The sequence below is a fragment of the Abramis brama genome (genome assembly GCF_963993115.1).
Source record: "Abramis brama genome assembly, chromosome: 8".
Lineage (NCBI taxonomy): Eukaryota > Metazoa > Chordata > Actinopteri > Cypriniformes > Leuciscidae > Abramis > Abramis brama.
In genome coordinates this window covers 35,013,372-35,026,358 of record NC_139970.1, presented here as the reverse complement: position 1 = coordinate 35,026,358, position 12,987 = coordinate 35,013,372, and the positions used below count along the sequence as shown (strand labels likewise).

General features: G+C 37.2%; 1 protein-coding gene across 1 annotated transcript; it reads left to right on the top strand.

The window, feature by feature from the left end:
* The first annotated feature begins 86 nt into the window (after positions 1-86).
* Positions 87-11,606, top strand: tgfbr2l (transforming growth factor beta receptor-like). Its single transcript, XM_084122995.1, has 7 exons — positions 87-285; positions 4,280-4,430; positions 5,717-5,919; positions 8,044-8,876; positions 10,250-10,391; positions 10,475-10,602; positions 11,107-11,606. The coding sequence occupies exons 1-7, from the start codon at positions 228-230 to the stop codon at positions 11,383-11,385; spliced, it is 1,794 nt and encodes a 597-aa protein (XP_083979121.1). The 5' UTR covers positions 87-227; the 3' UTR covers positions 11,386-11,606.
* Positions 11,607-12,987: the final 1,381 nt, after the last annotated feature.

Sequence of the window (12,987 nt, the reverse complement as noted above, 5' to 3'; positions counted from 1 at the left end):
TGTATATTGTGAATCGTGCATTGATAAATGTGAGTTCCTGGGCGGATCCGCTCTCACTCACATCTGGATTAAAAACATCTGGATCCGCCTACACGGAACTCAGTCACACACACACATACAGTCCTGAACTCTCTTACAGATGAGCTTATCTGTGTCTTTGACACGAGCAGATAAAGAAAATAACGGAATCGCTTCAGCAGTTTGGGATCTTCGGATCGTGAGATATTATGGGTCTCGGAGGCTGCAGTTTGTGGGCTCACACATCTGTTCTTCTGTGCTTCTGTCGTGAGTAGATCTTCACTTCTCTCGATCTGCTTTCGTTGTCTTGAGGCTCCACGCATCAGAGCTTTGTCTGTGCAAAACTTCTTTTGACACTGAAGATATATCTAATATATTTAAACATAGGCTACAGAAACAAAACCACACCACTGTAAATAGATAGCTTTAGGATACAAAAAACTGGTTTAAATATCTTGGTTAAAAGTTGATTTACTCAGGAAAAAATACACAATGCTTGTGGTGACAGTTAAAATGACTTCCAGTTCCAGAAAAGTAATTCTTTTGGTTTTCTGAGATACTGCAAATCAAGTAAATAATTGTATATTAAGGTTCAAGTTTGATTTACTTGAATAATAGGCTACAGTTTTATAGTTTGATTGAATTGTGTTAGTTGAAGCATCATCCACAGTGATTTTGCCTCCTATTGCCACACATTTCTTATAAAGGTTTGATTGATCGATTAGTGCAATAAGAAATCAATGCTTAAATGTAGATTTGTATGTAAGATTATTTTATTGAATAAAGGTGAGGAAAAGAATTGTAAAATCTAGTATTCTGTAATAAATATCAATATTACATATGAATACCAAATTAATTCTTGTTACGATCCTTAAAAAAATAAATTATGAAATTATTGTTAATGTAAAAAAAGCTACCAAACTATATAACTACATGTCCATCATATTTCTTGTTTCTATTTTAAGATAAAAGTCACAATACAGTATAAAAAGTAGTTTGACACCAATGAAAGTCTTTGGATTTTCATAACAGTACTCAATATTGAAAAGTATACATAAGAGATCTGCATACATGAGTGTGTTTTGAAACTGTACGCCAAAACAATGCTCTCAATAAAAAACAGAATCTCTACAATGGGCATAAAAGATGGCATGCACTGTGACCACATGAAAACAACACGATGCTAGGAAAGTTCCAACAGGGAAACCAAATCTTGAGAATCCAAATGATCTTAGGGGCCCCCTTAAAGGGTTTGGGTGTGTATAGAGTAGCTCCACTTACAACAACAATTATGAAATATTACCATGCAGGCAGAGAGAAGAAAACTACCACTTCTCAGTCTCACTTATCATATCCCATCTGTTGTTTGAAACGACTCTAAGAAAAATCTGGGAAAGACTGCTAGTGTCAGTGTGTGCGAATGTGACCTCACAGAGAGCCTGTACATAAAAATACAAAGACATCCATCTAGATCCCTTGATGCTTCTCTGCTTTGTCAACATGATTGCCCACAATGGCAATATTGTAATGACTTAAACAGAGGGTATGATGCTGAAAGGCCTAACCCAACCCTAGTGACCTCTCACTGAACACAGACTTTCTTTTTCTCCTTTGTTTGCTTGAGTCCAAGAAGTTGTTCTTTAGTGGGCATGGGTTTGCATGGTACCTGTGGAGGAGAGGCATCTTGTTTTGCATGATGATAAACGGTTGCTTCTTATTACTTGGCATGAGAACATTTCTCTGGCAATGATGAGAGATTGCGTCTCTTATCAATGAGTAATGGGGCCAGGCCCATCACCCTCCTTAACACTGAAACGGCACTCATGGAGTGTGTGGGAGCCACAGTCAACATTAAAACAGCAACTTCTGAAGACATCTGTTTGTCATGAATGCGACAGTTATGCCAGTGCTGCTTTCACTGTACTGTTATGCATTTAATATCAGGAAATGCTTTCAGGGATCAAGCTGAGTTTAAAAGGAATTGGAAAAACTTGGAAATCTGCCACCCAGTGGGATAGTTTGATAACTGCATACTGGGGCCCCCGAAAATGCTTTATAGCATGCAAAGGTATATGGGAGGGTATATATATATATATATATATATATATATATATATATATATATATATATATATATATAAGAATAAGAATGAATTTATGAATGATTGGATTACACAGGATGGTTTCAAACTGACTTTCAGCACCATGACAGACTAAGGTTCACAATTGCTTGCATTGCAAGCATGCAAAGGTATATGGGAGGGTACATATATATATATATATATATATATATATATATATCACACATGTAATTCTTAGATGCATAAGTCAGGTAGCCTACTCTGTTTATTTTGAACAGCAGATCTACCGTTTTATTTAAAACATATTTTTGGGAAAAATATAGAGATATATAATATATTAAAATATAATAAATGTAAAAATGTATATATATATATATATATATATATGCAATATATACCATATATATTTTTTTTATTTATTATATTATATTATTATAAAATTATATATATATATATAGAGAGAGAGAGAGAGAGAGAGAGAGAGAGAGAGAGAGAGGGGGGAAGTTGACTTGGCTTATAAATATCGAAATATTATTTTACTATATACCATTTTACAAATACCAGTATAGAAAACTGCTACACACACACACTACATATTACATATATTCATTATCATACTTATGAATTACAAATAGGGAACGAGAAGGGAAACTTGCTTGAGTGCAAACTAAATAATTGCAGGCCAGCATCTCTTGTAAGCATGCAGCCATTGGTTTTCCCATAGGCACTGAGGGGTTGAGCTTCAAGCTTGGCCAGTATGAGCGTTTCTGGCTTCAATTTATTTCTGGAGCAGTTGCTGCAGAGTTTAATTACTTTAAAGTTTATGGAAGGGGGGGGGGGGGGGGGCTTTTGTGCTTAGCCTTAAGTTTTTTTTCTTCAGTTTTTTCTCTTTTTCTCTGTTGTCTCTTTCTCCCTTCATGTCCCTCACTCCTTCAAGCAAGAGCTCTCCCTCTCTCTCTCTCTGTTGTATATTTTGATGGTTGGCATCAGCGGACATCTGGAAGTCTGTGTTAAATATCTCTGCTCTTTCTTTTGTAATACTGTTTACTGTAAGGTCGCTGCACTCCTTCAGCAAAACGGCTCCCACCCCTCATCTGCTTTTAATAAACAATTAATATTGTCGTGATGTGGTAGTATCAGGACAGAGGAGACAGCGTGCGTGGGAAGGAATTCAGGCTTATCCCACTTAACCACAGGAACTCCTGACACTCTCATGAATACACATGCTTTCAGTGATGTGTGCACCAAACCAAATACACACACCAGGCCATATACTACATTCATCCAAATCCAATTAGAGATTTATGAACTCCAGATGGGTCACGTAGCTCAAAGATTTGCTCTAAAATGCTGTCTTGATTGCAGCTGTCATTACAGCTTTCATTCTTATAACTTTGCATTGCAATCAGTTTCATCATTAGACAGTTTTGACTGCTTTTACTGCACGCTTGAGTTATTTGTGCTTTTAGGCAATAAATATTTTTTCCTTGAGAGTCCCAAGGCCATTATCTATTTTCTAAAAAGTAGTTTTGGCCTAATTTTATAATGTATGGTTATACAATTATTATATGAACTTATCATTATATTAACTAAACGTGAACTGACATTAAAGCTTAAACTTATTTAATTTGAGCTAGTTGCCGAAGCAACATTTCGAATTTTCATTTACTAAAATAACTAAAACTACATAACATCATTTGTGTGCTTGGGACATGGATTTAATGGTGAGACTTTTGTTTTTGTAATCAGGCTCTCAAACATTATAAAAAATTTAGATTTAGATTTATTGGCCAATATATCAGTCATCAGCTTTCAAATTTAAAGAATTATCGGTTATCGGGCAAAATTTTCATATGGGTGCATCCCTAAATAAAACAGAAATAAAAACTAATTCAAAGTATTAACAAAACTATAATAGCATCCCAATGATACATATTACCATTCTACACACCAACGGGTAATTTAAATGGATAGTTAACCCCCAAAATCAAATTTAGCATATGAAAAAGGCTAAAAAGGTGGTGGAAAAACACAAATTAATACATATACTATACATTTTTACTATGTAATATATCCATGATATTTGTCATCTACCCAAAATCTTCAGAAAGAATTAAGAAAGAAATAGATTTTTTAAATATTGTGTAAACTATGAAATCTTATTGCCTGTCCCTATTGCAGTGTTGCAGGCGCAGAGTTTCACCCTGATAAAGACCAACCTCTGTAAGTGGTGTGACAACTCCAGTCCTGTATGTGAAGACAACATCTGCATGAGCAACTGCAGTCTGACCTCTTACTGTACCCTGACTGAAGAAGTGTGTGTAGCGATATGGTAAGTCCACAACTAAATTTGAAGTATGCATATGTGACTTGCATAAAATTGAGTTTGATAGTTGGAACCCTGTTCTCTATGGCACTATTCAAAGGCTTAAAATCCTCTGTGATGCATTATAAGACACCAAGATGATTACTAGAGATTGGGAATCATCTCCTTAAAGGGACAGTTCACCCAAAAATGAAAATTGTGTCATCATTTACTTACCTTCAAGTTGTTCCAAATCTGTACGAGTTTCTTTCTTCTGTTGAACACAAAAGAACATATTTTGAAGAATGTTGATAACCAGACAGTATGAAAATAATAGTATGGGAGTCAGTGGCTACAGTACAGTCTACTGTCTGGTATCTGATTTTGTGTAACAGAAGAAATAAACTCATACAAGTTTTGGAACATGAGGGTGAGTAAATGATTTTTGGGTGAACTATCCCTGGTTCCATTAATGGTTTTAGTACTTTTAAGGAATAAACATTTTGGAGCAAATGATGAGATAACTTCAATAGGAGTCTGTTTAGACAGTTTAGTACTAAATACTACAATACTAGAAAACAATACAAAAAAAATCTAAAATATGGTAACATTATAATGTGCATATTTACCTACTAGTAACTGTGATTTGAATCGTACTGTCTCAGTCAAAGTTATAAGCTGTACAGTATGTGTTTGATTCAGTAAAAAGAACCGACCCATTCGAATCTTTGGTTCAGGACTTCACTGATTGCGATGCATGCTTTTGATTCCATGAAATGAACCGAATCATTTGCTCTGTACTGATCGCGATGTCTGTTTTGCTGGAAACTGGTATTCTACCGTATTCTGGATGAAATTATGTTCTAAAATGTTTGATGCTGAAATGGCATAATATTTCAATAAGGTCCCATTGAATAAGGATTTAGCTGCCTTACAGCGATTGGGATCTGTGGTCTAATATGGGTCGCTTTTCAAGAGATTTCCTTTCAAGCCAGTTCCACCCTGCTCAGTCTATGAAGAAGCCAGTCGAGGTGACCTTTGAGTGACTGCAGTCGAAGCAAGCTGTGCAAAAAAGAGACTCTTCTCTGAGGGGTCAAATAGAGACTCAAATGCAGAATGAACAGCAAACATATTTATAACTCTCCGGAAAGTTTAGACTCTGGCATAAAGAACAAAGTGCACCTCTGAGCAGTGATGCCCTGGTTAATTTTTAATCTAGATTTGATCAGAGGAACAGGAAATATCTTTTTGAAGAATTTGATCACTTTTTTAACTATTAAAGTGATGTTGCTGTCATTTTTTTTCTCACACAGGAAGAAGGACAATGTGAGCATGAGCGTGCGGACGCTGTGTTATAACCCGAAGGAAATGCTGGAGAACATAATGCTGGCCAACTACTCCTCCAAGGAGTGTTTGATGACACCTCAGCCCTCTGAAGATGGCCTGCTCTTCATCTGCGGCTGTATCGGAGATCATGAATGCAACGACAGACTCATCTTTGACAAAGGAGCCAATGGTATAGCATGAAAAGTAGTACATTCAAATGAATATTTCAACACTATTAAAACTTGTTTTTCTGATAAAACATTTTGCTTTGATATCCAAAACCATGGCTCTATTCCAAAACCTACTGAGCTTCCTATGTAGGCAGAATTTTAAAGCATCAAAAGTGCATTATTATGATTATCGTGCCTTGTAAGATATTGCTAAATTCTAAGGAAGCATCATATATTTTTTATTTTTGCCCACTACCCACACATTATTCAACATTGTTGAAAATAAAATAAATTGTATATATATATATATATATTATATATATATATATATATATATATATATATATATATATATATATATATATATATATATACACTCACCTAAAGGATTATTAGGAACACCATACTAATACTGTGTTTGACCCCCTTTCGCCTTCAGAACTACCTTAATTCTACGTGGCATTGATTCAACAAGGTGCTGAAAGCATTCTTTAGAAATGTTGGCCCATATTGATAGGATAGCATCTTGCAGTTGATGGAGATTTGTGGGATGCACATCCAGGGCACGAAGCTCCCGTTCCACCACATCCCAAAGATGCTCTATTGGGTTGAGATCTGGTGACTGTGGGGGCCATTTTAGTACAGTGAACACATTGTCATGTTCAAGAAACCAATTTGAAATGATTCAAGCTTTGTGACATGGTGCATTATCCTGCTGGAAGTAGCCATCAGAGGATGGGTACATGGTGGTCATAAGGGATTGACATGGTCAGAAACAATGCTCAGGTAGGCCGTGCCATTTAATCGATGCCCAATTGGCACTAAGGGGCCTAAAGTGTGCCAAGAAAACATCCCCCACACCATTACACCACCACCACCAGCCTGCACAGTGGTAACAAGGCATGATGGATCCATGTTCTCATTCTGTTTACGCCAAATTCTGAATGTCTCAACAGAAATCGAGACTCATCCGACCAGGCAACATTTTTCCAGTCTTCAACTGTCCAATTTTGGTGAGCTCGTGCAAATTGTAGCCTCTTTTTCCTATTTGTAGTGGAGATGAGTGGTACCCGGTGGGGTCTTCTGCTGTTGTAGCCCATCAACCTCAAGGTTGTGCGTGTTGTGGCTTCACAAATGCTTTGCTGCATACCTCGGTTGTAACGAGTGAATATTTCAAAGTCAAAGTTGCTCTTCTATCAGCTTGAATCAGTCGGCCCATTCTCCTCTGACCTCTAGCATCAACAAGGCATTTTCGCCCACAGGACTGCCACATACTGGATGTTTTTCCCTTTTCACACTATTCTTTGTAAACCCTAGAAATGGTTGTGCGTGAAAATCCCAGTAACTGAGCAGATTGTGAAATACTCAGACCGGCCCGTCTGGCACCAACAACCATGCCACGCTCAAAATTGCTTAAATCACCTTTCTTTCCCATTCTGACATTCAGTTTGGAGTTCAAGAGATTGTCTTGACCAGGACCACACCCCTAAATGCATTGAAGCAACTGCCATGTGATTGGTTGATTAGATAATTGCATTAATGAGAAATTGAACAGGTGTTCCTAATAATCCTTTAGGTGAGTGTATATCCCATAATCCACTGCAATGAGCTCAGTAAAAAAAATCCTCCATGACTAGACAAAAAGAAAATTATTATTAAATATTAGTGTTGTCAAATCGGTTAATCTCGATAATCGCAACATAAAAGTATATTATATTTATAATATATTTATGTGTGTATATATATATATATATATATATATATATACACACACTCACATATAATTGATTTGACATTATTATTACATATATTTCTTTCAGTACAGAAAATTATTGATAAAAATAAAAAACTAATTTTAATAATATAACTAAAATAGTATTTTTTGTGTTATGTATTTAGCTTATTAGAACATTGTTCATTTTATTATCAATTCAGAAAAATGTTAACAGCAAACTCTATTGAAACGATTGATCAGTCTAACCCCAAATGCCTTTGCATTTGGCCATCCAAATCAACCACTCATGAAGTAGCATTTCAGTTAGGATGCTCCCTTAGAAGGCAGTTGCCTATATAGCAGGGCACTTCAATGGGGTTGGGAACAGAGCCCATGTGTGCTAATGTAATCAATCCCTTTTTTCCCCCAGGATTCTCAAAGCTGAAGTCTAAAGACGTCATTCCGGTAGTAGTCATAAGCTTGGTTCCACCCCTTCTGGTTGCTGTCATTGCCACCATGGCTTTTTACTTGTACCGCACACGTCAGCCTGGCAAGAAACCCAAAGACTGGGGACCACGCCGCACACACTACCAGTCTCTGGATCCAGCCGAGGGCCAAGTAAATGGCAGCGATTACCGTGGCAAGCTGTCATCCTTCAGCGATGACGTCAATTCAGAAATATCATCGACTTGTGCCAATAACCTAAACCACAACACAGAGCAGCTGCCCATCCAGCTGGAGGCGCTGGTGGGTAAGGGGCGCTTCGCAGAGGTGTGGCGGGCACGGCTCAGTCATAATGAGGGCGGGCAGTACGAAACAGTGGCTGTGAAGATCTTCCCGGCGGTGGAGTATTCCTCGTGGTGTAACGAAAGAGCCATATTCTCTGACGCCAACTTAAAACATGAGAATGTGGTGCAGTTCCTGACAGCTGAGGAGCGGGGTGGCATTACTGCTGCTTCCCAGAGGCAATACTGGCTCATCATGGCCTATTATAACATGGGTAACCTTCAGGACTTTCTAGCTGGCCATATCCTCACATGGACCGAGCTGTGTTCACTGGCAGGCTCTATAGCGAGAGGCCTGGCGCACCTGCACAGTGACACAACACCCTGCGGCACACCAAAAGTGCCCATCGCCCATAGAGATCTGAAGAGCAGCAACATTGTGTTGAAGAACCACAGCGAGTGTGCGCTCTGTGATTTCGGACTGGCTCTGCGACTCGACCTCTCCCTCACCGTAGATGATTTTGCCAACAGTGGACAGGTAGGAAGGAGAGACAAAACATCGGCTCTGGATAAAAACCTAGTGAGCTGTCGTGGTGTCTACTAGGTAGTTGCTTTCTAAGGCCGGCATCCTAAATTAAATTGAACCTCATAATAAGGGACTGATTTTTGTAACACTCTACATATTTTTTGTTGCCAAGCCACAGCATGATAATCTGATAGGCATATATGCAGCACATAAAAATATTCGGTAAAATAGTGCATTTTTTATTATACCAAACTACTATTTATCAATGTATAAATAAGTGCACTACCTTTCCAAAGTCTGGGGTCGGTAAGATTATTGTATGTTTTTTAGATGTCTTATGCCCAACAGGCTCACCATTAATTAAAAACAGTAATATTGTGATACATTTTTACAATTTAACAAAAACATTTTTTTTATTTTGTGATTTCAAAGTTGAATTTTCAGCATCATTACTCCAGTCTTCAGTGTCACATGATCCTTCAGAAATCATTCTAATATGCTGATTTGCTTCTCAAGAAAGATTTCTTATTATTATCAATGTTCAAAACAGTTGTGCTGCTAAATATATTTGTGGAAACCATGATACATTTTTTTTCCAGAATTATCTGATGAGCAAAACGTTTAGAAGAACAGCATTTATTTGAATAAGAAATAATTTATCTAAATAAATGTCTGTCAATTTTTATCAATTTATTGCATCCTATTGAATTAAAGTATCACAGTTATTCCTTTAAAAAAATCTGACTGAACCCAAACTTTTGAACAGTATTGTATATTTATAATCTATTTATAATACATTTTTTTAGAATGATTTTTGCCTTTTTTGAGATAGGAAAGTATAGAGAACTGACAGGACTGGGAAAGGTCCCTGAGCCAGGACTCAAACTCGGGTCACCTGAAGTGCAAACACATTACATGTCGGAGCACTGCCCATGAGGCTATTGGCTCAGATCATCTTGGCTTTGTGGGACAATTTCTATGGCTGTACATAAGCAGAAACTTCATGACATAAATGACGCCTGGGAAACAGATTTCAATAGTTTCAGCCTTTGATCGAAACGAGGAATGCTGGAAGACAGCGTAGTTGCCAAGAACATGCGTATGATGCCTGCGTAGGCAGCTTTCTAGTTATCGAAATAGTCACGGTCTTCAAATGTTGTGTACCGGTACACACAAACATCCCTTCCAGCTGAATCATTTCTAAATGTATCATCTGAGTGGGCAGAACTGCTGTGGGCATGGTGATCATTTCTTCAAGCTATTAAAGCGTAACTTAAAAGCTCAGTGGTTGATTTGTTAAGGTCACAGATGTAATCACATAAAACCATTGGTAATTCAATTTGGCGAAGTTGTCCGATTTAAATCACATGGTCCATGTCCTCTAGGTTGGGACAGCACGCTATATGGCCCCTGAAGTTCTGGAGTCCAGGGTGAATCTAGAGGACTTGGAGTCCTTCAAACAGATTGACATCTACTCCATGGCCCTGGTGCTGTGGGAAATGGTCTCTAGGTGTGACGTCATAGGAGGCAAGTAAAGCTCTCCATGGATATTTTCTTGAGGTTAAAAGCATACTGTAAGAATTAAAGGACATTTGTTTTCTTTTCAACAGAGGTAAAGTGTTACGAACCCCCATTTGGCTCCAAGGTGTGTGAGCAACCTTGTGTAGACAGCATGAGAGACCTGGTGTTAAGAGACAGAGGACGACCAGATATTCCAGCGAGCTGGACGACACATCCAGTGGGTTCACAATTATAACTGGATATTGATAAAACTGATAAAAACCTATGTACATCAATTATATTGTGAAAAATATACATAACGCTATATAATTCATTATAAAATGCAATAATGTTAATATACACGTATGATAGATGCACACGTTCTTGCATTAATATATTAGAGTGTGTGTGTGTGTATGTATATGTGTGTATATGTGTATATATATATATATATATATATATATATATATATATATATATATATATATATATATATATATATATATATATATATATGTATATGTGTGTGTGTGTATGTATATGTATGCATGTATGTATTTAATATATAGTGAGAGAGAGAGAACAAACCACATTAAATTTGCAATACATTAAAAAACAATCAGCATCAAAATCCAACATTGAATTGGCAAATTAAAATTAGATATAGGCTATATACAGGCTTATCAGAAGATGTTACTGACGTTTCTATTAATAATCGCAAATTTTGTGTCTGGTGTTTTAGGGCATGCAGCTCTTGTGCGCGACTATAACAGAGTGCTGGGATCAAGACCCGGAGGCTCGTCTGACGGCACACTGCGTGGTGGAGCGCTTTAACACTCTGGCACAGGAAGAGCTGGAGAACTCCATCTCCACACACACACCCATAACGCCATCTACAGAAGACCAAACCCCATCCCTCCCCTCCCTTCCTCCCTGCACGGACCACAGCACTGGCATCTGTCCGCATGTTACAGCTGACACGCAGATCTCCGTTTCCTCCAGGCAACCGAGTCAAATGTGAAAAATCAGACTTATTCTTGTAATGCATATTGATTCACTATGTGGAGCTGGTCTCCGTTTTTCTTTAAACACTAATCTAAACCGACGGACAAAAGAGGGTTTCCGTTCTAAAATATCATTATTTTCTTGTATAATGCTGTAAAGGATGAAGGCGAAATGAAAATTTCCCAAAGCTGCTTTGTGCCGTAAAGAAACTACAAAAAATAAATAAAAATAAAGCTATCGCAGGTGGAGAGAAGCTGAGGGTACGTGGCAGAGAGTTGAAAAGTGCGCCATTCTTACTAAAATGTTTTCCCAAAAATGTTTACCACACATCATTTTCTGATTTAAAATTTTCCATTGCTCTTTCTGACTCACTCACTCACGAAATCCACGTGATCTTCCCATAAACTCGGTTTTGGGGGACTTCAATTTGATTAACCGCAGACCTGCAGCTGAAATTACGACTCAAAAAGATGATACACCAGCAATAGAACTTCTGTTTTTAGACATAAAAAGACCAATGTTCCTTTTGCTCTGAATGAGTTTCTTTGCACTGACCCTTTTTAACCACTTTAATTAAATGACAACTACATCAAAGCTTTTTATCTGGGATTATCAACAATGTCCTACTTCAGAAGTTAAGGAACATCCTGTTCATTCTAGACTTTGATGATAATCAATTAGCTTATCCTAATTTTAACTTTTAAAAGACTCCTCAGACTCGCTTCTGATGGTCAACAGGATTCAATAAGCTAATGATCAGTGAGCTCGGGTCTCAGACACAGAGAAAAGCACGAGACCGACTAGTGTAGTTTCTAATCAGCCTGCATTTACACTCCAGCTAAACTTTTTTAAGCAATCTGAGGTTCACCCAAATTCTACAGAGCTACTTTGAGGACAGGGAAAATTCATACCAGATTGCATACTGGAAAAAGAACTGATGGAGATAAATACTTTCTGTGAGAATGTCAACATGAACATATGGCAACCTGTCGTGCTTTTTCCATTACTGAAGATGAAGCAAACAGAGATGTGTTGAGTCATTTTGCCCATTCCTTGTGTGAACTGGCTTCACAGCTGTACAGTAATCACTACATAAAATGTATATGCGTAACGTGTCCATGGACTTTTTGACCAGAATTTTTTAGGTTACATTTTTACACTACAGTTCAAAAGTCTGGGGTCAGTGAGATATTTAAAAACATTTAAATAACATCTTATGCTCTCCAAAGCTGCATATATTACATAAAAAATACAGTAAAAACAGTAATATTGTGAAATATCTTCAGTGTATGTCATATGATCCTTGGGAAATTGTTTTAATGTGCTCACTTGCGCTGAGGAAGAAACATTTCTTATCATTATCAATGTTGAAAACTGTTGTGCTGCTTAATGTTTAAAATATATATTTTTTTTGTAACAATGTAAATGTCATTACTGTCACTTTTGATCAATTTAATGCATCCTTGCTGAAAAGTATTAATTTATTTCAGAAAAAAAAAAAAAACTTTCTGACCCCAAACTTTTGAATGGTAGTGAACATTAATACAGTATTAAAGGGAAACTGTATATTTTAGTACGCAGTACGTTGTTTTTCACCATTTGTAATCACTGTTTTGAA

Coding starts and splice junctions, on each gene's coding strand:
- tgfbr2l (XM_084122995.1), top strand. CDS start 228: ATGGGTCTCGGAGGCTGCAGTTTGTGGGCTCACACATCTGTTCTTCTG. Junction 286..4,279: donor TGTTCTTCTGTGCTTCTGTC/GTGAGTAGATCT, acceptor TCCCTATTGCAG/TGTTGCAGGCGCAGAGTTTC. Junction 10,392..10,474: donor TAGGTGTGACGTCATAGGAG/GCAAGTAAAGCT, acceptor TCTTTTCAACAG/AGGTAAAGTGTTACGAACCC.